The sequence below is a fragment of the Limanda limanda genome, chromosome 8 (genome assembly GCF_963576545.1).
Source record: "Limanda limanda chromosome 8, fLimLim1.1, whole genome shotgun sequence".
Lineage (NCBI taxonomy): Eukaryota > Metazoa > Chordata > Actinopteri > Pleuronectiformes > Pleuronectidae > Limanda > Limanda limanda.
Genome location: NC_083643.1, coordinates 5,401,748 through 5,426,493, shown reverse-complemented (window position 1 = coordinate 5,426,493; position 24,746 = coordinate 5,401,748). Strand labels below are relative to the sequence as shown.

Genomic DNA, 24,746 nt, shown 5'->3' with positions numbered 1-24,746 from the left:
CACTTATTAGACAACATGTTTATCATCAACATACAGACAAAGCATCAAGGTGAGGAAGGGAAACGTCGTCCTCTACCACTGGAGACACCGCTGATTTCATTATTAACGAGTTGATTTTACCTTTTAAAAAATTAGATAAAACACATGATTGATGATAACTTTTCTCTTTCAGCATTTTTAACACGGAACATTTTGACAGCAGAGGAGTGTAGATATGTAAAGAGTGATAAAGAAAAAATAAAATTAAACTAAATTAGAATTATAAAGAAAAAACTGGAAGTCCACAGTCTTCAGAGTCATTCAGCAGAGGTTGTGTGTGTGTGTGTGTGTTTGTGTGTGTGTGTGTGTGTGTGTTGCTCCCAGCTGGGTCCTGCTGGGCAGCTGGTTTCCATTTAGGCATTTGTTGTTCCTCCAGGGAAACAGATAAGTCACCGTCTATTTGTCCGTTTCTATCAAGCAAAACAAAGACAAGAGGAACATCTCTGCAAATGATTCACATCAGGAAACTAAAAAAGTCTCCGCTGCTTAACTGTGTTTACAGCCGCGTCCTCAAAGTCACACACACATTCACACTTGGATGAGGTTAAACCGGCTAACCACTCAATCATGAGGTGAATTCCTAATTTGAGCATCTGCCAGTCCACCAGGCTCCACTGGTTTCCACAGGGCTCCACTGGGGTACACTGGGCTCCTCTGGGGTAAACTGGGGTAAACTGGGGTACACCGGGGTACACTGGGGTACACTGGGCTCCACTGGGGTACACTGGGCTCCACTGGGGTAAACTGGGGTACACCGGGGTACACTGGGGTACACTGGGCTCCACTGGGGTCCACTGGGATCCACTATGGTCCTCATGGCGTTAATGTCATCCGTCCGTGGGCAGCCGGAAATTTGTTTCCTGCACATGCTCCAGGTACAAATATCCACTTGTTGGAACGGAATGGTTAGTGGGACCAATTCAGACCCTCATTCAAGTTTGGATGGGACCGTGAGCATGTACAGACCCACAGTGGGAAGTATGGTGAACCTTGAAGGTCACTCTGTAGTAACACAACACATTCTGATTAGATAATACATTCAAAAGTCCAGAGATTCAACAGACAGACGGGATTCACGTGGCAAAACCCTAAATTCTCTTTTGGATTCAAGTTTGAAGGACATTTGCCGATTAATTTCCCCCGAGTTGATCTGCCAGGATCTGGATAAGATCTCACAGGACTCAGCTGTGAACACGTCATCCTGTTTTCCAGTTGGCCACAGATCACCACCATTTTGTATTCGCTGGAGCTCTTGCAGATCCCACTCAGCCCTTAATGCATGACAAACACCCGCTTCTCGCCGTAGTCCGTCTCCTCCCTCGTCTCCTCCCCCGTCTCCTCCCCCGTCTCCTCCCCCGTCCTCTCCCTCCACTTGAAGGCCGAGGACATCAGGCTGCTCCGGTTGTGGCAGCTCAGGTCGGGGTCGTGCAGGAGGTTCCACATGAGCCAGATCTGCGGGACGCTGAGGCTGTGGACCACCATGAGTTCTCTGTAGAAACAGGGGTTGAAGGTCTGAAGGTGGGGCGCCGCCGACGGCCGGGGAATCCCAAAGGTCCGGAAGCCCTGGTGACGTGAGGGTTTGACGCCGATCAGCTGGAGGCACATTCCCAGAAAGACGTCATCAATGGGGAACAGCTCCACCTAGAGGACGCAAAGAGACGATTGTCGATCAAAGAATTCTGAAACTTATTAAAATGCTTCAACTTCTTTTTCTAGTTTTGAAGCACCTGTTGACACGCAGAGCTCAGTCTCCGAGCCGTATGACCCGACATCACGAACCCTCCTCCTCCAGCGTAGTTTGGGTACAGACCCCCCCCATACATGAACTCCGGCACGTAATACTTGGAGCTACGTCGGCGAATGGGTTTGGCATGAATGATAATATCCCCGACAAACAGATCCTCCTCTGGCTTTTGACCTTGGAGCATCTCCAATATGTTCTCCACATTCACATACACGTCAGCGTCACCTTTGAAAATGAACCTGTGCGACAAAGGAAAACAGAAAACGGGTAATGTACGAGTCGCAGGCTGAGAATGTGAAAAACTCTCAACTCTTTTTTGTTTAAACACTGACTTGACTTGAGGACAGCTGCTGTTCACCCAATTCAGAAAATGTGTTTCCTTCAGCGTCAGGTTGAAGAAGGTGTCATCGAAGTCCCAGAGCAGGATGTCCCGGAACGTTTGACTCTCGTAGGTGAGGAGGCGATCCCACAGAGGCAGAGCGGTTCGGTTCCTGGGAACCCCGAGCAGGAAAACCGTACGAATGGTAACAGCGTTCGGGAACAGCCCCTCCTTCCCCCATGTCCGACGGACCACCTAAAGGAATCGAGGCAGGAGAAACCAAGGTCAGGGTGTTCATGTCAGCTTGGTTTGTGATGAACAGAATCTTGCACCGATGGGGCAATGGTGTCAAACTACCACCGATACATGTGCCCGACCAATCGCGAGTCAGTTTTATCTGTCAATCATGACTTTCACCCTTTTGTCTTTGTATCATCAAATTACTAATAAGAAGTTATCGGAATCATGAACACGTGAACAAACCTCAGTGCAATAAGAACTACGTAAAATGACAGAATCCATCTTTGAGAAAACTTTATTTAATGTGTACTTTGACTTGTAGTTTGGTCCATGTCCCATCTGCTAACATGGAGGAGGCAGGGTTTATGACCTATGCTGCAGCCAGCCACCAGGGGGCAATAGAGATGTTTTGGCTTCACTTTTCAGAAGGTATCATGTTCTACATTCCGCCAACGCTCCAATACGAAGCCTAAATTCAACAACAACAACGACACGTCATCATTTACCTGACGCTTGTCAAAATCCGCCGCAACAGATTTGACCGCGATGAGCATGTAGGGAGCTCCGCCTCCTTCTTCCTCCTCTGCTCCTCGGATGTGACATTTCTCTGGCTGGTCGATGAGCAGATTGAAGTCCCTGTTGTCCTTCTCTCTCAAGTAGCCTTCAAAGTCAAACGGTGGCATCGTGGGCAGGGGCTTGGCAGCAGGTTTGGTCGGCGCGGCATTCTTCCGTCGCGACTTCGATTTCCCCTTCGATTTGAGCGGAGCTTTGGACTTGGCCTGAGGAGCTTTGGACTTGGCCTGAGGAGCTTTGGACTTGGACTGGGTTTTACAGGCCGGCAGCTGTGGCTCCGACGGGCTGGAGGGGGACTTGGATATGAGAGAAAAGACAAAGGACATTAAAGGAGACCTTATATTTGTCTTTCCTTAAGTGTGTTGTATACGTTTTTTGAGTATTTGAAAGGTCTGCAAAATCAAAAATCCCTAAGCCCCTGGTAAACGGAGCTAAAAGTGTTTCTGACAGAGGCTGAAAAGAGGAGCTGCAGCATTGGACGGTAAAGTGATGTGTTTTCTGAGCAGGTTATGTTCAAGTATCCGGCTAAAAGGTTTTTAGTGCAACAAAACCTGCAATTTGGTGACATAAAACTATTTGGTTGTGATAGAATCATGCAAACAAATGATGGGGTCCCACCTCTTGAGACTCCTGGCCCCCTTTGGCCCCCCTGGCCCCCAGCAGTGTCCGACTGGGGCTGGTGGAGCCGTGGATCTCCAGCTTCCACTGGGGTCTGTCCCACCCGGAGGAGACGGCCACCTGCAAACAAGGCTGGTGTTAGAGGGAGCGTTTGAAATGTGGGATGAGTTCTGTGCTCGGACTGTTTCCGTCCTCACCTGTCGAGCGTAGAGCAGCAGACAGAACAGAACCAGCAGCATCATCGTGCAGATCACATCTCCCTTCACGTGGAGGATCCTCCTCATCGCCACCATCCTCCTCATCATCACCTGTTGAAGACACACTTTACAGTAACAATCCATTCAACTGTTGTTGTGCAGTTGTCAGACGTGTGCTGTCGAATCCTCACCTGTTTGCTACGGGGGTTAGAAGTCGCTCTGAGATGGAAGCAGCTCAGATTGATTTGGTCCTTGATGCAGATCACTCACATGACTGGATGTGTGTCCATCGTCTCTGTCTCCGTCCTCCACTGCTGCTCAGACGCCTGCAGGACAACAACAAGAACAACATAAACCAGGACAAACCCACAAGGAGAAGATAAACGGTCCTGGATGTGGAAGCTCTGGTTTTAAAAGTTTTGCTCAGGATGTCTAATGCAGTAAAATCTTATTTTGATAAGATAATATGAGATGATGAGATGAGATGAGATGAGATAATCCTTTATTAGTCCGACTATGGGGAAATTTACTCTGTTAACGCAGCAAATAGGAAATAGTGACAAATAACTGTAAAGTTTATCAATAAGTAAAAAATACAAGGAACCTCAAAATATAGAAATATGTTCATTGTACAAATACACAAACAGTATAGCAGTATTGAATATATATGATATTGAAATTGCACAGAAAGAAATTTAATATACAGTTATATTAATTGAATTAAGGTTTAAAGTCAAAGTTGACTTTAAACCTTAATTCCTTAGGAATACTAGTAATGTTAACACAACATACACAACACAACAATATTAACAAAACTGATACATTAAATTATAAATATAAGTTTTTAGTCAGTAAACAATTAGCTTTTTTCAGTGTAAGATAAGATAAGATAAGAATAAGTATCACTAGTCCCATCATGGGGAAAAGTTGCCTAATATTTGTCACAGCATTGAAAATGACTATTGCACAATTAGTTAAGTTAGTTTCATGTGATCACTTTGATTATTCACGTCCCACTAACATGGTTTTAACAGATCAGAGATTACAACACGTATAATTAAAGTATTAGTTCTGGATTCAGAGTTTTCCATGGACCCGCTGCTGCGCTCAGGAGGAGGGGGGAGTGTCTGTGTCTTATGTAAGTGAACATGAGGGTACCAACTATTTCAGAGAACACTGTGTCCCAACATCCATGTCATGATGAGCAAGTCTCACTAAGTGACTCTGTGCGTGTAGAACTGTGAGGAGCTGGTCACAGATAATGTTCCTGACCAGCATTTGTCCAAATATGTTGTGTGAGTGGAACTGATCCTGAACATCTGTCCTGCAACCTCAGGCAGGACAGAGATTCTGAATGCTGCACGTTTGTATCTTATCCACAATGAATCTGCAGAGTTTCATTATGTTAAAGTGCAGGAAATGTTTCTTTTATAATACTATTCATTCAAACTTACCAGACGAGGCAGAGGAGGAGGAGAAGGAGGAGGTCAAAGTGAAAACATCTGTCCTGCTGCTGCTCCTGCTGAGGCTCCTCTCTGCTCAATGCACCGGAGCAAGAGAAAAGTTCCGGAGAAAGTTTTCAGAAGAAAAAGTTCCAGTGAGGAAAAGAGGAGCTGCAGAGTGTGTGTTTGTGTGAGTGTGTGTGTGAAGAGGGTGTGTGTGTGTGTGTGAAGAGGAGACAGAAGATGAGACAGCAGATGTGACGTTTCTGAGTAGAGCTGCTGCAATCATGATGCATTCAAGTGCTGTGGGAAATACAGACATCTCAAGTTGTCTGTTGGAAAAAGTTGCGAGCGGGTTTGGAGTCCAGTGTTTTCTGGATGAAATGAATGATAACTGCAGCATCAGCAAACCAGCACAGATCCTTTCTCCACTGACAGCAAACATGATGATTTTATGTCTTGTATGTGAACGTTCAAATTTACTGTACAAAAAGATGGACAACGTGACAGCTTCCAAAAGTGAAGCCAAAAATGTCTTGATCGCTCCCTGGTGGCTGGCTGCAGCATAGGTTATAAACCTCCTTGTTTACAGATGGGACATGGACCAAATTAAAGAACAAGATGGTTAATATTAGTTTTGTGTTTTATGGGTCTTATGGTGGTCGCAGATTTCAGCGACCACCAGAGGATGTTGTACACGTCAAGCAGGGCTTCTGTCATTTTGGGTGGTTCTCATCACTCTAATGTTTGTTCAAGTTTGTTTCAGGTAAGTTTTAATTAGTTATTTAAAAATCAAGATTGACCCGCATTTGGCTTAACCGCACCAAGGCTGACAACTAACAAAAGTAGCCAAATGACGGAGCCGAGTAGAAGCACTTGAATGCAGCATCGCCCTTCTTAAAAAAAAAAAAAAAAGATGCTGACCACGTGGTTTAAACTGGAGCTGAACAAACCAGATGCCAACACAGCAACCAGGGAGGATGGAAAAGAAGAGAAGAAGAGAGAGGGATGAATAGAAGGGGGAGAGAGAGAGAAACATAAAATAATGAGTCATGAGTTTACTTCTTCGTGGAATTCAGAGACCAGGTCCAGCTACAGAATCCAAATACAGAAAGTGTTGCTCAATGACGTTGGGAAGTAAAAAAGAAAGAGAAGTGCTGAAACACAAAGGAAAGAAAAGAGGAGAAAGAGGAGAAGAGACGAGAGACGATGGAGAGCAGAAGGACAGAAGAGATGAAGAGATAAAGAAAGTGCGTGATTTGTTTTCAAGGCACTTTCTCCTGGTTTTAACGAGCTTCAAGCATAGCTTCAACATATTGACCTGTAAAATGTATCAATAATATATTTGAATGCAGTAAATATCTTATTATTTACTCCTAAGCTGCCAACGCACCAGAATTTAATTTAGCTTTCTCTCAGGCCCAACCCCTCCAGAAAGACTGGTACAAATAAGTTTCATTGTTTTTGCAAGTCCCTGATAAAAATAAACGTGGGTGGCAAAATAACAACTGAAGTGTCCTTGAGCAAAACACAAAACCCTCATCGGCTCCAGCAGAGCTGCTCAGAGCAGTGACATCACTCTGATAATTACACAATAAGAAAAAAAAAATGAAAAACATGCCGACACAATTTGAATAAGTTACTTAGGTTCATCTGTTCTGCAGTTTGAAGACAGAGAAACCATTACAACATTTGACTGAAGACAAAAGTGCTGGGCTGGTCATATCAAAATGTCCAAGAAAGAAGAAAACATCGCCTAATGAGTCAACGGCCAGACCAACTTTTTAAAACACAAGTTCATTTAATAACAGTTTCCTCTAGAACAAACACACCATTACATTTACAATCTGTGGGCAGGGACTATAAAAGGTCAACAAACACACAGCGCCGGTCCTCGGTCACATTCATTAATTCAAAATAGAGGTTTTCTTTGGCTACAAACACCAACACACAGCAGCAGCAGCAGCTGGGAGCGGAGATCTGAGCCAGCGAGTCGTCTCTGAGGTCGCCGTGTCCGACAGGAAGCTGCTCTGTCTCGCTCCAGCTGTGCTCTCTCTAAACATCAGTCAGCTGGATGAAACGGTCTAAGTGCTGAGTCAGCACGCGCTCACTTCCCCTGCGGGAGTCATCGACCGTGAGTAAAGATGGACGACAGGACAGCTCTCCCGTCTGCAGGGTGAGTCATGAGCCCGTGTCTCTTCCATGTTAGTGGAAGGGACATGGACCAAGATAAAAGTCAAATAAATGTTTCTCAAAGATTGTTTTTGGTATTAATCTCTGGATGGCGGGGGAAGCTGAGACGCGTCGTCCATCTTTATTTACAGTCTCTGGTTTAAACACTTTGATTAACTTTAGATCAAAGATTGTGAAACATCGATGTAAAGTTCCTTATTCTTATCAGCAGATGCTGTCAGACACTTTTTTGTTTTGGAACAGCTTCAACGTGCTGAAACCTTTGGATAAATGAATTATAATATATTATTCTAAAGCACAGCTGCACTCACACTGATCAGATCGGTTCCTTTAATTGACAAGCGGTTTGGTCGAAGTCTCCGCTCCCTGTTCTGGTTCCAGCTGAACTCTCTATTCTGTGTCACTCCCACGTTATTGTTGACTCTTCTCCAGCTGAGTCAGACTCAACATAATCTTCTCCTCCAAACAGCCACAGACTGGGATGGACATTTTTACCAGTACCAGTCTGTGGTCAGCGTTTTGATTCCTGATCCGGCAGATTTTTAAGTTTGGAGGAGCTGGTTCCAATGCTGCTGCCAGATTCTTATTATAACTAAGTCATGGAAAAAGATGGATTAAGGCTAAAACAGTGTTTCCCAGTGCTTTCACGTCCACAGATATTTCTCGTCTCAGGCTCGTCCTTCCTGGTGTGATACAGGAAACAGTTCAGCGTCACATTCCTCATCAGCTGTGCTCATGAGCGTGTCCCTCTCCATCTGCATGCCGCCCTCAGGAGGAGGCCGTGCCAGCTCTCATGATCCTGAACAGCGAGTTGACGTTATTGCTTTTGATGGCGTCTCGGCAGGCGGAGATCACTTGGTTCTTGGGTTTACCAACTGGAGAGGAAGATGAGCAGAGGAGGATGAACAGAGGAGGATGGACAGAGGAGGATGAACAGAAAAGGATGAACAGATGAGGATGAACAGAGGAGGATGAACAGAGGAGGATGAACAGATGAGGATGAACAGAGGAGGATGAACAGAGGAGGATGAACAGAGGAGGATGAACAGAGGAGGATGAACAGAGGAGGATGAACAGAGGGGGATGAACAGAGGAGGATGAACAGAGGAGGATGAACAGAGGAGGATGAACAGGAGACAGATGATTTTAAGTTTAACGTTCTGCTCATTGTCAGTTGTGGCTGAAATCAGTTTTAATGCCTGTTTCTTTTCTTCATCTTGAGGTTCCTCTCAACACTATCGATCACAACACATTATTGTGGGTCTCCTGTTTCTAACGTCACTGCCATGGACAAAATAAATACACCTCAGAGCCAGGGCTGGAGAAGATGACGTGTAAAATGCGATCTTAAATTATGGGCTATTTTCATTATGCTACCAAATAAAACCAGCAGACGACAGTAAAAAGTTTATCCAGTGGTTAATTAGATGATATAAACCAACATCACTAATCAGAGAACTTTATGAAATGTGAGTGGACATAAACCAAAGTAACACAGTGTCACACACACACACACAGTGGCCTACCTCGGAGTCTACCTGCCCGCTGTATGGCGAGGTTGACCGACTTGAGACAGGCCAGTAGAGCGTTGTGGTTGTTGGAGCGAATCTTATACTCGTTGACGAGATCTCTGTTCAGATCATAGAGCTCCCTGTAGCGCTTCTTCATCACGATCCTGCAGGAGGCAGATGTGGGAAAGAAAATAAAATCAATTGCAACAGAGCAGATATTTTTCACGGTAGACATTTTGAATTGTCATTGTATCAAAGGCACAATTAATACAGAGCATTTATAAGGAATCTTTGATATAGACTGTCCCAGGAGGCTGTGAATGACACCCTGGGTCTGGAAGATGCTGACGGACACAGAAAGCTGCCGTCAGAACTAAACGTTCCCAACTACACGTGTGCTTTTCCTATAAATACATAATAATATGGTACCTTCTCACAGGTTTATTCTGAGGTTTGTTCCTGTTTATTTGTGCTTTGGAACGTAAACAGCTGTGAAACAATCAGAAAATACCTTTTTCTCTTCTTGAGCTGAGGAGGAGAGGCACATTTCTAATGGTGTACTTTCCATAGGATCCCCTTAACGTACTGTCACTGAATTAATTAGAGTATGATCGGTGCAGTAACTCACAAGTCCCCCATTAGACGAGCATCCTCCGCTTGCACCAGCATGTTCCTGATGTAGTTGGAGTGGTCGGCCATCTCTGCAGTTAACTTCTGGTGGACGGAGTGGAACTCATCCACCTGGCATGAAGATATTAAAGACCCACTATTAATGCACCACAGAGGAAAACCTATGTTTCTGGTTTAATATATTAACAGGTCGAGGCTACGGTGCAATCACAATAAAGAAAAGCAGCTCATGTAAGAAGTAAAGACACCTCTGCTTTCACAGGAGCTGATGCTACAAAAGCATTTAATAAACTCTTTTAATCAGTTGAGCAGCAAAGAAGCAAACTGACAAACTAGACTTCACAGCCTTGTAAAAAGCTTCTTACACAGGATAACAGTCATAACAGTTAATATGATGAGAAGTGTTAAGAAGCTTTAGAAGAATAAGCAGCAAACATGTTGGACAGAATCCAAAAAATATCACCAAACCTCAGTGAGTGTAGTTCTCAGCTCTTCAAAGTATTCAGGGAAGTCTGCCTCTGCTGACAGGTCCTCTATTGCCAGGAAGGAGGCCAGTGATTGGACCAGATCTCCCGCCAGGTCGATGTCATCAGTCATCAGGGTGATCTGATTGGTCAGACAATCAATTCATTATGTAACAGAGTAATTTCTGTTCATTTTGCACCTGTAAGCTGTAAATAAACGAATCAAGAAAGTACAAGAATGGATAAGTTTAGAGCTGTACATGGAGTTATTTGATCCTTTGCTCCATAGCATGCACAACAGAAATCATTACTTTCAATTGACCTCAGTTCTGATCAATTAAAATAACTGTTAACATCAGTTTATAATGTAGATTGTTGCTTATTTTATTTCCAAACAAACCACAGGTTCTATTTAGTTCACAGATATTTCTAAATACTGTAAAACACTATGATTTTGTGTATAAAAGTTTATGTTGAACTATAAATCTCTTTGATTCTCTTAACATAAAGCTCATTGTTGCTGTGTGTTTGTGTACCTGTCCATTGGAGGCCATGCTGATAGACAACAGTCCTCCTCCTCTCAGTGAATTAAAGGTGACATCAGGATTTTCTACTCCCTCTGGAAGCAGGAAGTTCTGATTCAGCCACATCACCACCTACATTCACACACACGGAAACATGTTTATAACACTGATCAGAATCACTCCTTCTATTATTCTTTGTCTCAAAGAGAGTCACTGGGACAGCTCACCCTCTGTGGTCGCTCGTTGATGCTGAAGGTGACACTTCCTGTTGGGGGGGCGGCCGACGAGTCAAAGTTGATGTCGTACATCGAGAAACGAGGCAGCTGACGAGTGATTTCAAACACGTGGAACTGAGTGCTGGAGAGGACAACAAGATAACGACAAAACAGTGTTGTTAATACAAAAAATACAGTTATTGTCGGTATCATGGAGCATTCACAGATATGGACACAAAGTTGTGTTATTACCAGGTCTCTCATGAATTTGCAGGTCTGGGGTGTGTTATTACCCCTAGTTTTTAATGAGTTTGTTTGTTAGTCTGCAGAGAATGCATATTTTGTCTGCGTTTAATTAAAGCAGTTTGAAGATAATCTCTGTTTGCATGCAATATGTATCTGTTCTATAGTATATGCAATATGGTGATTTTATGTATTATATGTACTTTTTGAGTCTGTTGAGCTCAATTGGGGAAAGGAGGCTGCAAAGTCAAGTGTCATTCACATCCAATAACAGCTTTTTGAATCTGTACATCATGAAATCGTGAAATCACCGAATCACTCACACACATCTTACCTGGTCTTCCCTCCCACGAAGGCCTTAATGTGCAGATCCACTGGGATGTCTTTAGGTGGGACGATGGGGACTCTGACCGAGCCCGACAGGTTCTGGACACTGGGGTGAACCACGTGACTCTCACCCTCAAAGATCCCCTCTGCAAAGATCAGCACTGCCCGGATAATTGTTTCTGTAAAAGGATAAGAGGGGGATTCAGGGATTATTAGTATTTACTCAGTCTTATAAAATTCATTGTGAGGTATTGGAGATCTTTACCGTTTGGTGTTGAAATGCTGAGCTCAACATGAGCCTTCTGGGCCTCTGTGGCAGGTCTCACGGACAGCGCTGTCTGGAGCTGAGTGTTGGCTGGAATCACACCAATCCCACTGTTTGTTTCTGACACACCCTGAAACAATGAGAGTTTGTGTGGAGGTTAGCAGAAACAATAACACACAGCCAAGTGTCTGACTTTGAAACAAACAGATAAATAACATCAGCAGGGACAAGATTTTACAAAAATAAGGTCTGGATAGAGCATGACCTTTGAATAAACATAAACATGTGCACCTTAGCGTTCTCGTCATAGTTCCGCAGCTCGAGCAGCAGATTCTGTCTGCGGTGGCTGAGGTCTCTGATGAGGTCCTGCTCAGCACTGGAGTCCATGAGATTCCCTTTCAGGTCCTTACCGGCCGGCAGGTAACCTCGAACTACAGGAGACACACATTGATATAAAACTAGTGGAAGTAGTATAAAGTATTTAGGAACTGGGAACTTGAAATGTTTGTGAACATGCACAACGTACACACTTTCATCTTTATGGCACTTATTGAAGAAATTACTAAACTAGTAAAGAGTTAGTTTACATTTGTGACGACATGAACGAACAGTTTATACACAATGTGAATATATTATAATCACAGAAACATATAAATGCATTTGTCCATGAATGTGTGTAAAGGTTCATATTCAACCAACATGACACATGACTCACCCTCTCCTTCTATGGATGTGCAGATGAGTTGTTGCTGTCCATCCAACCTGTAGTCGCCCTCCACCACTCCTGCCACCGAGGAGGAGAGGTTGTCTTTGAAAATTACTTCTCCGGTGCGGTCGCTACGAGCATCGATCTGCAACGTACAGGGACGAAAAGACAAAATTTAACTATAGCTAGAAAAACGAGAAATATGGAATAAGCTGAGAAAATATGAGAAAAATCTCATTGCTGATTCTTGATACAAGGCCTAATAATCTGACCTTTCCATTTGACCATCCAGTGATAAGCTCCACGACCCCATCAGCATTCAGGTCGAAGGCATGGATGCTCATTGCATGATTCTTAGACTGAGTGGGGATAGAAATAAAACATTGGAGACATTATTTACATTCTAGTTCAGGTTAAAGTGGGGAGTTAATCAGTTATGACCATAATCATGAGGACTAAAATGGTAAAAAATATAAAATGTTGGCATCTGTAACCCACTAAATGACAAATGTCAGTACCTTGATCCTCCAGTAGCGGGCAGTGCGGTCATAGACTCCGACAGTACCATTAGCGAGGGCATAGCCGAACCTGCTACCGTGCATGTGGCACAATGAAGTTACAGTCTGTGGGAAGAGGAGCAGAGAGAATACTTGTCATTTAAAAAGGTGTTGCTCTGCACCAATGCAGCTCAAAACAGATGAGAAAACTAACAACGATACAAAACACAATGTAAAAGGCTTGAAACCACAACAAAGTCGGAGCAAATTAGCTTTTTTTCCAAGTCATAAAGGTGGATTGAGTGAAATATTTACCTCATTCTCAGTCATCTCAGCCACAAGCTCGTCCTCTTTGAACACTCGGATATCAAAGTCCTCCGATCCAACCAGGAGCTACAAACACAACGCACAATGTGAACAAACAAATTCTGAATTTTTAACAGGGCAGTGTACAGTGAGCTGTAGAAAACAGGAGACAGGAAGGGAAGAAAGCAACAATCAAAGCGTGTGTCTCAAACTGAGGGACTCACCTCATTTTTCCCATCACCAGTGAAGTCACAGAGCACCAGAGATCTGACGTTATCTCCAGTTACCTGAGAACAGCGTCATGATTATACCTCACAGAAGCTAAACCTGTCTTCCAGGTGAATTAAACATTGTTGGGTTAGTTCTCGAGCTTCTAGATGAAACTTGTATGTAAGAATTTTAAGTGTAGTCCGACTTCAAACTAGAGTGCGAGTTCTTACCGTCCAGAAGTGGTCATTGCCCTCATAGTCAAAGCCTTGCAAGGCACAATTCCCTCCAATGATGGCAAGAGGAGACGCGATGTCCCCGAGTTTCCCCAACACGATGGTGTTAGCTCCATCGGAAACCTAAAACCACACAGAGCAGAGACAGAAACAAGTTGTTGAAAACCAACCAAGGCTTAGACACTATATGTAAAGAATTGATTTATAGTTTTATTTCAAAAAGTATTTTTCCTCCTCTCATCTCCGCTCACCTCTCTGTAAAATACATCAGTGTTGTCGTGGACATCGTAGGCCAGCAGGTTGGTTTGCGATCCCACTAACAACGTGTCCCCAGTGGTGTTCGGTCCCATCTGTCCTGCTGTGAGACACGTGACGGCCTGGTTGATGTTGAGCAGCGAGATGTCAGAGTCCTGGGTGCTCTGGCTCAGGCGATGGGCCACGGGTCTCTGACCTCGAGCATGAGGGTTGTGGATGAAAACCTTTGACAGGGAAAGAGAATATGAGGATGAAATCTGTTAACTATTATGTGTAGTATTACATTAAGAATGTTTTTGTAGAATTAACAAAGGTTGTGATGAGTACAGAGTGGGTCCCTCCCTTTCTGTGATGTTATGACAAGGCCCCAAAACAAGCAAGGGATTTGTAATTCAACACCTGAGTAGAATTATGTTGTACTCACACAGCAACTATGGTGTTTAATCTACTTTATCGATCATAATGAATAGAATGAAGTCACATAAATCTATTTTCCTCACCTTTCCGGCCTGTGTGGCAGCAGTTAGACACGGGTGGACTCCATCAAACTTCCCAATAGTCACCATACGAGGGTTGATCTTGTGGTTCAGCTTCAGGGTAAATATGGGGACCAACATGGTGCCTGCTGGGTAGCTCTAATCAGACCAGAGCAAAAGAAGAAACCAGCAGAAAAACAGTGGGATATGAGTGTTAATCCAGATCATCTCAGATATCAAATAGGTCAGATTTAAAGGGATTGTTCACCCAATTCTCTTTAATTATATTGGATATGGCTGCAATGCTGTTTAGCCCTGAAACTCCAAAAGTGTTTTGTGGACACTTATATAATGAGTGAACTTTCATTATTGGGTGAATTGTCCCTTTAAGCTTTTATTTCCAGATTGTGTTGTGATTGTGACATCAAAACATTTCAACACAACATTTAGAAGTGATAATAATAAAGTTTAAGATGAACCAGACTGATTTCATTTAAAACACATGTTCACTACTTCACATGTGTGTCTTCACAAATATGACAAATACATTAGTTATTGATCAACACACACAACTGATCAATAAATCGTTTCAGTTCCCAAAATGTTCCAATGAAATTGTAATTTAATGTGAAGACAAATAAAGATAAACTCAGAATCAGATGCTCAGGGAATAGGAGGTCTTCACGTTCATGTGCGTGATTTTGCTCCACTAATGTCATTACGGTCATTACAGGCTTTACCGCACACATCCAGTGGTGGGTCCCGTTGCCTAGCAACAAGGGTAGCAAGCTAAAGCTCCTTCATCTAGCTAATCTCTGCCTGTCGCTTCCGGAACAAGTCTATACATTATACAACAAATACACAATAACACAGCATCGAAGCACCGACACGTACGATATTAATCATACGTAGCAAATAAAATGCCAGTTTGTTGATGTCATAGGAAGCCTAGCTGAACTAGATGACATTAGCATCGCTAGCTTACGTGTCGCCAGACTTAACTCCAACTAGCTGGCGGGACAGTAAAGTAACTTTAGCTCTTTAAGGAACATAAACACAAACAAACAGTCTCACCTGTTCCGCTCCTTGGCTGCGAACGTGTGTTTCCCGTTCACTAATAAAGTAGCAAGCTAACGAGCTAGCTACGTAGCGCAACAAGCTGCAAGAGATCACAGTGGAATCCCACAACAGCCACCGCTTCCGGTTCCTGTCCGCTGGTTTCAGAATAAAAGCTGCTGAACTTCACACTGATTTCTGAGAGGAGATTAAACTGGTTTAAGAAATAGTATAAAGCACATTTAGGGAGAAATATTGAGATTTAGATTCCTCTCTTTTTATCCAAATAGCATTTTACTTTTTTCTTTACTTTTTTTTATATATCTTTTATATTTTATATCTTTTTATTTTATATATTGTTTTTTTCTTATGTGTGTAGTATTTATTGTGTTTTTATGTCTATATGTTCATTTTATGCACCTACAACCAGAGCAAATTCCAGGTAGGTGTAAACCTACTTGGCAATAAATACATTCTGATTCTGATTTGGATTTTAACTGTAAAAGTTTAGTTCTGCACTTCCTTTCTCACCTAGTCTGTGATGTTAGCTTGTTGGTTTCATTCAGATATTTGCTTATTTTCACGTGGTATCTCTGCTAATAATGAAATAATAACGGACGCAGGGAAACTACCGGAGTTTTGGTGCAAGTTGTGCAGAAGTTGAAGTAGCTGATGCTTCATGGTAGCTAATGCTAATGCTAGCCTACATTGAATACAGGTGAGTAACGTGTGTTTGTATGCTTTGTGTCTTTATAGTTATTACGCGTGTCAACACTTTAGTTACAGCAACAGCCAAGAAGCTCATGTAGATTTTTATATTCAGTAAAATATGTCAAACTAAGTTGTATAGAAGTTTAAGTAGCTTGAAGTTTGATGGTAGCTAATGCTAGCCAACATTGAATACAGGTGAAACCAAGAAGCTCATGTAGATTATATTTTTGGCTAAATATGTAAAACTATTGCACCAGTTGATCTCAATATCAAGGTTTTCAGAATCAAAGCAAAGCTCATTGAAAAGGGAACTAATCACTGCCAACACACATAATTTATAATTATATTTGATTACTTTTCAGCCCTTGGACAAGGGTTTAATATTTTATAATTAAGTGTTAACACTATGTTTCATTGACAGACCAGTCCCACAGTCCAGAGTTTGTGTAAAACTATGTTGCAAAATAAGATACAACACACAATTAGTTTACATATAAACTACACGCTCTTTTCTTTAGCATATTGAAGTATTTATACATGTATTGGATTACAGGTGTTAGGTTGTGTTTAACCTGAGATTTCTACCTTTCTCTTAAATTACACGTAGGCCAGATAATAAAGTTAACTCAAGTCAAGTTGAAACAGAGTGAGATATGTACACAAGTAGAATAAAATGAAAAGGAATAAAAGGCTACCACATGAATAAAAAACAGTTAAACAATTAAGTCAGAGATTTTTTCCCCAGTCATATATGGTTCAAACCTCCTGGGTTTCCAAATTGTATTTATCCTCATCTTCGTATTCATTTATAAAATCACTGTGAACATGTGTTTTAAACTTACACTGCATTCCTGCATTTTTTATTTACCTTAGAAATAAGCTCTACGTAGTTGTATACATTTGTGTAACTAGTTTACACCACAAGTGAGAATGACTTCTATGGACGAACAAATAATCGGTGTCTCTTTACATTACTTTTTTTTACTTTTATGTGTGTTTTTGAAATGTATGTCGATGATTTTTTCTTGTTTGTCACAGATTGGGCGTCTCACGAAGATTCAGTACAACCGAGCCCTGAACATGTGTATGATCCATTTGAAGCAGCCTGAATAGAGGTAAAGGAAAATAACCCTCATCTCGTTTACATCCTTTGTATCCATACGTCATATTTGTTTCCCAAGTCTCTGGGTCCTTTAGTTTGATTCGCAATCCTCTTGGTGTTCACTTATTCTATCAGTGTAAACATTTGTTTTGAGATTTCAGCCTTGCATTATTCATTTACCTTAGACATGAACTTAATCTTAACTTTAAGAATAAAGTAATCAGTAATAAATTGCTTTAAACTGGTGATGTGGCGTCTTCAGGTCCCTCGTCTCAACTATTTGAACAAAACCATCAGTGTGAGTGTTGTCACATTCGCTGTGATGTAGTTAAAGTGACAAGATGTTTTCTTCTGTCCTGGCAGAACTAGATACAAATCTTAATAACTGATTCAACACTTAATTTAATGTAAAGACCTGGATTTATCTGAGTGTCTGAACTTCTCAGGTGTGACCGGTCTTTTCCTGTTTGCATGGATCAGAACTGTTTAACTCAGTGATGTGCAGCTTCTTCACAACTTGACCAACATTAACTTAAGCCTTGTGTTTCTCTTCATGTCTTTAATATTAAGTTTATTAGTTGTGTGAGACCCTCAGAGGTCAAAAGAAGGGCTCGTCCGGGATTTGAACCCGGGACCTCTCGCACCCTAAGCGAGAATCATACCCCTAGACCAACGAGCCATGCACAGCTGCACACATCTGTCCTTATTCCCACCAAGGCTTGCAACTGAGCTCTTCAAACTGGTGATGTGGCAGCTTGGGGTTCCACATTTCATCTGGTCCAATAGCACCCTCTAGTGGTCGTTTTATTTTGTTCTTTGTGCATGACAGACATGACCCAGACCTGCTCATGTTTAAAACTAAGTTCAATATTGTTTTCCACAGACATATTTCTTTTAGATTTCTGTGACCAGTAAACTTTTCTCTTCAGATCTGCTGCCTTGTTTCCAATTTGTGTTACGATTGTGACGACAACACAGCATACAAGCATACAACTCATACAACAATAAGAAGTGACAATAATGTTGAGAAACATCAGAAACATTCACAATAATCAAACCGTTTCAAAACGGCTTCACATAACATTCTTGGCAATTTTAATTTACCTTAGACTTCAACTTAATCTTAACTTTACTAACATCTGTATTAATATTTTACAAACAGGTGATGTGGTATCTTAGGTTCCCTCATCTCATCTATTTAAACACCATCAATGTGATCATGTCAATATTTTTACATGTGCGTTTTTTAAATGTATGTCTAGATCTATAGTGGCAAGATGTTTTCTTCTGTCCAGGCAGGACGAGATAAAGATCTTAACTGGTTTAACACTTAATTGAATGTAAAGACCTTGATTAATCTGAGTGTCTGAACTTCTCAGGTGTGATCAGTCTTTTCCTGTTTGCATGGATCAGAACTGCTTAACTCAGTGATGTGCAGCTTCTTCACAACCTGCAATCATCAGCTGAAGCCTCGTGATTCACCTCATGTCTTTGATATTAAGTTCATTATATGTGTTAGACCCTTAGAGGTCAAAAGGAGGGCTCGTCCGGGATTTGAACCCGGGACCTCTCGCACCCTAAGCGAGAATCATACCCCTAGACCAACGAGCCATGCTCAGCTGTACACTTATGTGCATATTCTGCTCGCAGACCTGTAATTGAACTCTTTCAGTGAAGATGTGGCAGTCTGGGTTTCCACATTTTATCTTGTCCAACAGCATCCTCTGGTGGTGTCTTTATGTTTCACCTGGTGCATGAAAGTCTAGACCTGTTCATGCTTAAAATGAAGTTTAATAATAATAGATTATAGATGATAGATACACAGATTAATTAAAACATAGTATCATTTGAGAAGAAGTCACTGTTGTCCAGACTGTAGTTTTCTGTTCAGACCTTCTTTCCTGATGTTGTTATGATTCTGACAGCAAGACATTTCAAAACAACATTAAGTTGACATGCCGATCATTTGTAAATGTGCGTTTTTAAAATGTATATACAAATTATAATTCTGTTTTCAATCCTTTTTGTTGTAGGCGAGCGAATGGGACGTGTCAGGAAGGTCCAGTTCAATCGTGGCCTGAACATGTATTTGAATAAAGGTTTGTTCACACAGGAGAATAACTCACATGCATCTGCTGGGTTCTTAGAAAAGTCACATTTGTTTGTCAACTCCCTGTTTTTTATAATTTTATGTTCATCCTCTTTCTTTCCTGCCTGTGTTCTTTTATAATCTCTATGTGAATATATGGTTCAGTCTTCAGCCACTCGTCTTTTTGAACAAAACCGTCAGTGTGATTGTTGTCACATTGACTGTGATGTTGTTAAAGTGACTAGATGTTTTCTTCTGTTCTGGCAGGACTAGTTAACTGATTTGATGCCTGATTGAATGTAAAGATCTGCATTTATCTGAGTGTCTGAACTTCTCAGGTGTGATCAGTGTTTTCCTGTTTGCATGGATCGATCAGAACTGTTTAACTCAGTGATGTGCAGCTTCCTCACAACTTGACAAACATCAGCTGAAGCCTTGTGTTTCTCCTCATGTCTTTGATATTAAGTTTATTAGTTGTGTGAGACCCTCAGAGGTCAAAAGGAGGACTCGTCCGGGATTTGAACCCGGGACCTCTCGCACCCAAAGCGAGAATCATACCCCTAGACCAACGAGCCATGCACAGCTGTACACATCTGTGCTTTTTCTCGTCCCAGACCTGTAATTGAAGTCTTTCAGTGAAGATGTGGCAGTCTGGGTTTCCACATTTCATCTTGTCCAACAGCACCCTCTAGTGGTCACATTATGTTTCACCTTGTGCATGACAGACAGGATCCAGACCTGTTCATGTTTTACCCTTAGCTGCACGAGTGACTGGACCCTACACTCTTCTATAAGGGGGTCAAAAATGACCCATATTCGAATCAATGGGTTTTTATGCCATTTTCGTCATTTTGAGTAAGAATAATCACTTGTATAGTATTTAGTATTATATTTAGGACCACACAATAATGATTTCATGTTTATAATATCTTTATTTTTCACTTTTTAACATTTTTGAAAAAGAAAATTACCCAGAACAGTAATAGAAAAATGTGAACATCCATTGTGTGTGTGTGTGTGTGTGTGTGTGTGTGTGTGTGTGTGTGTGTGTGTGTGTGTGTGTGTGTGTGTGTGTGTGTGTGTGTGTGTGTGTGTGTGTGTGTGTAGCTGTCCAGTCATTGACAGTTCCTCTCTCTTTTCCCTGTTTTGCCTTCTTGTCTCATCACTGTATGCAGTTCAGACAAACTACCTGTTTCTGGCTGTGATCATTGCACACAGGTACATTGCATTTCCCACACCTATTGTTGACTTTGCGATCTTTGTTACTGCAGATCTGACACCTCTTTCTCTTTGGTTGGCCCTGTCTGCTTCTTTCCTGTGGCTGGGTTGTGGCTTTTGTCACCCCAAACCTTTCCATTGCTTCAATAATCGGGGTTTGCAGTTGGGGGCATCCTTCCAGTCGACTCCTCATGTGTGGTGTGACAAGCTCCTTTGACAGCTCTTTGAGGAAGAGCCGTCGTGCATTGGTGATGCCGCTCTTGAATTCTGGGTGCTGAGCTGTGAAAAAGGTGTAGGCATTCAGGGTGGGGATGTCAATTATGTTGTACCACAGCACCATGGGCCACCTCTGTGTTTGGCGCTTGCAGGTGTAGGTGCCAACCATCTGGTCAGTGGTGTCTACACCTCCTTTTGTCTTGTTGTAAAATGTGATCACTTCTGTTTTTTTCTTTCTGCAATTTTCATCCACTACTTTGTCGTGGTGCATCGTGCTCAGCAGCACAACAGCTTTTCCTTTCTTTCTGACATAGCTGACCATGGTAAGGCTGTCATTAAATCCAAACTCTGTGCTGTGAACCTCCCTGGACTTGGAAGGCTTCATCAGAGGAGGGATGTCTGGCTTGTTCTGACGTAGGGTCCCCACAATAGTGAGATCCTTCTCCAGGAGATGCTGCGCAAGAGGCACACTGGTGAAAAAGTTATCCATGGTGATGTTGCGACCTGTGTTTCTAAATCTACTACACAACTGCTGGACAATGTTTTCCCCCAGATTCTTCTGAACTTCTTCCCCTGGTTTTCCCCCCGTGTAAACTATACCATCTATTGCATAGGGGATGCGTGCATCACAAACCCAGAAGATCTTTAGGCCGTACTTGGCGGGCTTGCTTGGCATGTACTGTAGAAACTTGCACCCACCCCTGAATGGCACAAGCTGCTCGTTCACAGTGACACAATCACTGGGGATGAATCGCTGTGTGCAGTTGACAAGGAACAGGTCCCATACATAGCGGAAGGCTGCCATATGGTCTGTTTCCAGTCGGAAGGCTCTGGTCCTCTTATCATCAAAGTGCAAGGTACGGCGAATGTCTTCAAATCTTCCAACAGCCATAGTGGCCTTGTACATGGGATTAGGTAGAGGACTCCCAAACAGCTCACGCACTGATACATCCCAGTTCTTCTCACTTCCTGCAAGCAGGGTCAATCCAATGAAGGCCATGAATTCATCTTTGGTGACATTTTTCCATTCTTTTCCTCTAGCTGTTGCTACTCTCCGTTGCTACTCTCTGTCCATATGAAGATAATACTTACACGTATCAGCTCTTGCTGTGTAAAATAATCTTCTTGAGGGGTGAAACTTCTGATATAGTCTGTGTGATCCACAGTTAATTTATTCCTGACAGCCACAGTTGATAAGAATCAAAGGTAATTTTTGACCCACTTATGGAAGCTTGGGTTAGTAATACAAAAACTACAATTTCTTAAAATGTATAAAAAGTAAGTTAAAAATGTAAATGGCATTATATCAAAAACATGTTTTTTGAGGAATACCTGGAATATTAAATGATAAAAAAATTTCATTACGAAGATATTTCAAGAAAACAACCTCACCGGGTCATTTTTGACCCACTTATGCATCTAAGGATTAAAACTACGTTTGACAATGTTATCCATAGACACAGATTAATAAATACATCGTTACATTTGAGAACGAGTCACTGTAGTTGTCTGTTCAGACCTTGTTTCCTGATGTTGTTATGATTGTGACAGCAGGAAATTTTAAAACAGCAATTAGAGCTGATAAGAAAGTTCAAGGTTCACCAGGCTGCTGTTGAGACTTTCACTCTACAAGGCTGTTGGCATCACATTGAAAACACGTGGTTCAACTCTTTCATTCAGGTTCATTAAACCTTTTGATGAGACGACGCCACACACACATCGGTCTGTTGCATCATTCTTACTGTGCGTACTGAACATAGACGGTTGTATCTGTACGTCTTTAAAAGATCAATTATTGATCAACACATGAAGTCACTCACCGGATTAATTAATCATTTCATTTTGTTGTGTTAACATGCCAATCAAACTTGACAAATGTATTATTGTTATTCTATTATAAATCAAGTTAGTTTAAAGGTTAATAAGCTTAGTTGGACACAACATGATTTTCTTTTACAGCTGCTCCTTCACATTATCCTTGGAGTTTGTGTGTAGATCACGAGATTAGAATTGAAGACTGAAAGGTCATATGTTCGAATCCCCTGTGACCTTTAAACCCTGGCGGCAAAAGAAGGGCTCATCCGGGATTTGAACCCGGGACCTCTCGCACCCAAAGCGAGAATCATACCCCTAGACCAACGAGCCGATGTCCTGCTGTTCACTTATGTGGTTTATCTAGTTCCAAAACCTGTAATTGAAGTCTTTCAGTGACGATGTGGCAGTCTAGGTTTCAAAATTTCATCTGGTCCAGCAGCACCCTCTAGTGGTCTCTTTATGTATAACATTGTGCCTGACAGACATGACCCAGACCTGTTCATGCTTAAAATGAAGTTTAATAATAATAGATTCATAGATTATAGATACATAGATAAATTGAAACCTCGTTACATTTGAGAAGGAGTCACTGACTTTAGTTTGCTGTTCAGAAAATGTTCTTGTGCGTTTTTTCAAATTAATGTAAAAATTATTGTTTTCTTGTTTTGTTTTCTTTCTTATCTTTCTTGTTGTAGCCGAGTGAATGGGACGTCTGAGGAAGCTTCAGTACAAATGAGGCCTGAACATTTATTTGAAGCTACGTACACACCAGAGAATAACTCTCACGCATCTGCTGTTTTCTTGGAATATTCTTTTATAATCTCAGTCAACATATATAATCTCAGTCAACATATATCTTAAACTTCAGCCTCTCGTCTATTTGAACAAAACCATCAGTATGAGTGTTGTCACATTGGCTGTGATGTAGTTGCCAACTTGTTTTCTTCTGACCTGGCAGGATAAGATAAAGATCACTTGATTCAATGTAAGAATCTGGATTTATCTTAGTGTCTGAACTTCTCAGGTGTGACCAGTCTTTTCCTGTTTGCATGGATCAGAACTGTTTAACTCAGTTATGTGCAGCTTTTTCACAACTTGACAAACATCAGCTGAAGCCTCTTGTTTCTCCTCATGTCTTTATTATTAAGTTTATTATTTGTGTGAGACCCTCAGAGGTCAAAAGGAGGGCTCGTCCGGGATTTGAACCCGGGACCTCTCGCACCCTAAGCGAGAATCATACCCCTAGACCAACGAGCCATGCACAGCTGTACACATCTGTCGTTATTCGGCGCCAGACTTGTAACTGAGCTCTTCAAACTGGTGATGTGGCAGCTTGGGTTTCCACATTTCATCTGGTCCAACAGCACCCTCTAGTGGTCACATCGTTTTGTTCTCTGTGCATGACAGACATGACCTATATGGAGGACCATACATGACATAAGTATAAATAAAAAAATAAATAAATGTAGAAATAAATACATAAATAAATAAATAAAAAAGGAAATAAATTAATTAATACAGAAATAAATACGTTAATAACAACAGAAATGTCTAAATAAATGTCTTCCACATTTGTTTATTTATTTATTTCATTCCCTCATTTCAGTCTGGTATGCTAATGAGAAAGGCGGGCCTAGCCGAAGTCTCATGCAGGATTGGTCACAGGAGTGTAATGATCCCACATTTATTCCAACTTTTATTTTATTTCAACATTTATATATTTCAACATTTAATTGTCCATATGTAAATGAGGTAGGCGGTCCCAAACTCAGTCTCGAACTCACTGAGCTATACACACACACACACACACAGGCCCCCCGGGGCTCCGCCCCTCACAGCGCAACACACTCGCTGAGAGACAGAAGCAGTGACTGAGAATTGAGCTTGTCACCGCGAAGCAGCTGCTGAGTGACTTTGTAGAACAGTGGAAACAGTGAAAACACAGAGTTTCTCTGGTCACATCTGCTCAGTTGGAAATATATTTAAGACATTTGTTTAGACATTTCTGTTGTTATTTACATATTTATTTATTTCTGTATTAAGTTATTTATTTCCTTTTTTATTTATTTATTTATGTATTTATTTATGAATTTATTTCTATATTTATTTATTTATACTTATGTCATGTATGGTCCTCCATACTTGTGTTAGTTGTACTTCACCTGAGTTCTTCAGTTTCAGATTAAACCTTCTTATAGTTTCACTGCACCTGAGTGTGATGACAATAAAGATCTTTGAATCTTAAAGTTACTCTTTTTTTCCCGGTGATTGTTAAACATGAAACTTAAAATAAAAATAAAACACAATGTGGT

The 24,746-nt window shown here is 41.6% G+C and overlaps 3 protein-coding genes and 5 non-coding genes across 8 annotated transcripts; all 8 read right to left on the bottom strand.

Moving 5' to 3' along the window:
* Positions 1–1,311: 1,311 nt before the first annotated feature.
* Positions 1,312–3,838, bottom strand: b3gnt9 (UDP-GlcNAc:betaGal beta-1,3-N-acetylglucosaminyltransferase 9). The gene is made up of 6 exons (XM_061076468.1): positions 3,731–3,838; positions 3,534–3,653; positions 2,849–3,211; positions 2,116–2,357; positions 1,767–2,022; positions 1,312–1,680 (listed from the first exon to the last, which is right to left on the bottom strand). Exons 1-6 carry the CDS (start codon positions 3,836–3,838, stop codon positions 1,312–1,314), a joined length of 1,458 nt encoding a protein of 485 aa, XP_060932451.1.
* Positions 3,839–7,669: 3,831 nt separating this feature from the next.
* bbs2 (Bardet-Biedl syndrome 2) lies at positions 7,670–15,367 on the bottom strand. The gene is made up of 18 exons (XM_061076858.1): positions 15,302–15,367; positions 14,252–14,386; positions 13,748–13,975; positions 13,494–13,619; positions 13,278–13,340; positions 13,063–13,140; positions 12,769–12,873; positions 12,523–12,609; positions 12,260–12,395; positions 11,836–11,975; positions 11,545–11,674; positions 11,287–11,458; positions 10,722–10,851; positions 10,507–10,626; positions 9,975–10,112; positions 9,505–9,617; positions 8,892–9,040; positions 7,670–8,240 (listed from the first exon to the last, which is right to left on the bottom strand). The coding sequence occupies exons 2-18, from the start codon at positions 14,366–14,368 to the stop codon at positions 8,134–8,136; spliced, it is 2,139 nt and encodes a 712-aa protein (XP_060932841.1). The 5' UTR covers positions 14,369–14,386; positions 15,302–15,367; the 3' UTR covers positions 7,670–8,133.
* A 2,336-nt stretch (positions 15,368–17,703) lies between these two features.
* On the bottom strand, positions 17,704–17,775 carry trnap-agg (transfer RNA proline (anticodon AGG)). Its single transcript has one exon. It is a non-coding gene; the product is annotated as a tRNA-Pro (tRNA).
* Positions 17,776–18,635: 860 nt separating this feature from the next.
* On the bottom strand, positions 18,636–18,707 carry trnap-agg (transfer RNA proline (anticodon AGG)). Its single transcript has one exon. It is a non-coding gene; the product is annotated as a tRNA-Pro (tRNA).
* Positions 18,708–19,688: 981 nt separating this feature from the next.
* trnap-ugg (transfer RNA proline (anticodon UGG)) lies at positions 19,689–19,760 on the bottom strand. The gene has a single exon. It is a non-coding gene; the product is annotated as a tRNA-Pro (tRNA).
* Positions 19,761–20,347: 587 nt separating this feature from the next.
* LOC133009063 (piggyBac transposable element-derived protein 4-like) lies at positions 20,348–21,619 on the bottom strand. The gene has a single exon (XM_061076466.1). The coding sequence runs from the start codon at positions 21,617–21,619 to the stop codon at positions 20,348–20,350; it is 1,272 nt and encodes a 423-aa protein (XP_060932449.1).
* Positions 21,620–22,692: 1,073 nt separating this feature from the next.
* trnap-ugg (transfer RNA proline (anticodon UGG)) lies at positions 22,693–22,764 on the bottom strand. Its single transcript has one exon. It is a non-coding gene; the product is annotated as a tRNA-Pro (tRNA).
* Positions 22,765–23,619: 855 nt separating this feature from the next.
* On the bottom strand, positions 23,620–23,691 carry trnap-agg (transfer RNA proline (anticodon AGG)). The gene has a single exon. It is a non-coding gene; the product is annotated as a tRNA-Pro (tRNA).
* Positions 23,692–24,746: the final 1,055 nt, after the last annotated feature.

Coding starts and splice junctions, on each gene's coding strand:
- b3gnt9 (XM_061076468.1), bottom strand. CDS start 3,838: ATGATGAGGAGGATGGTGGCGATGAGGAGGATCCTCCACGTGAAGGGA. Junction 3,212..3,533: donor GGGGCCAGGAGTCTCAAGAG/GTGGGACCCCAT, acceptor CTCATATCCAAG/TCCCCCTCCAGCCCGTCGGA. Junction 1,681..1,766: donor TGAGCTCTGCGTGTCAACAG/GTGCTTCAAAAC, acceptor TGCGTCCTCTAG/GTGGAGCTGTTCCCCATTGA.
- bbs2 (XM_061076858.1), bottom strand. CDS start 14,368: ATGTTGGTCCCCATATTTACCCTGAAGCTGAACCACAAGATCAACCCT. Junction 13,141..13,277: donor CTGGTGATGGGAAAAATGAG/GTGAGTCCCTCA, acceptor TTGTGTTTGTAG/CTCCTGGTTGGATCGGAGGA. Junction 11,976..12,259: donor CACATCCATAGAAGGAGAGG/GTGAGTCATGTG, acceptor TGTCTCCTGTAG/TTCGAGGTTACCTGCCGGCC.
- LOC133009063 (XM_061076466.1), bottom strand. CDS start 21,619: ATGGCCTTCATTGGATTGACCCTGCTTGCAGGAAGTGAGAAGAACTGG.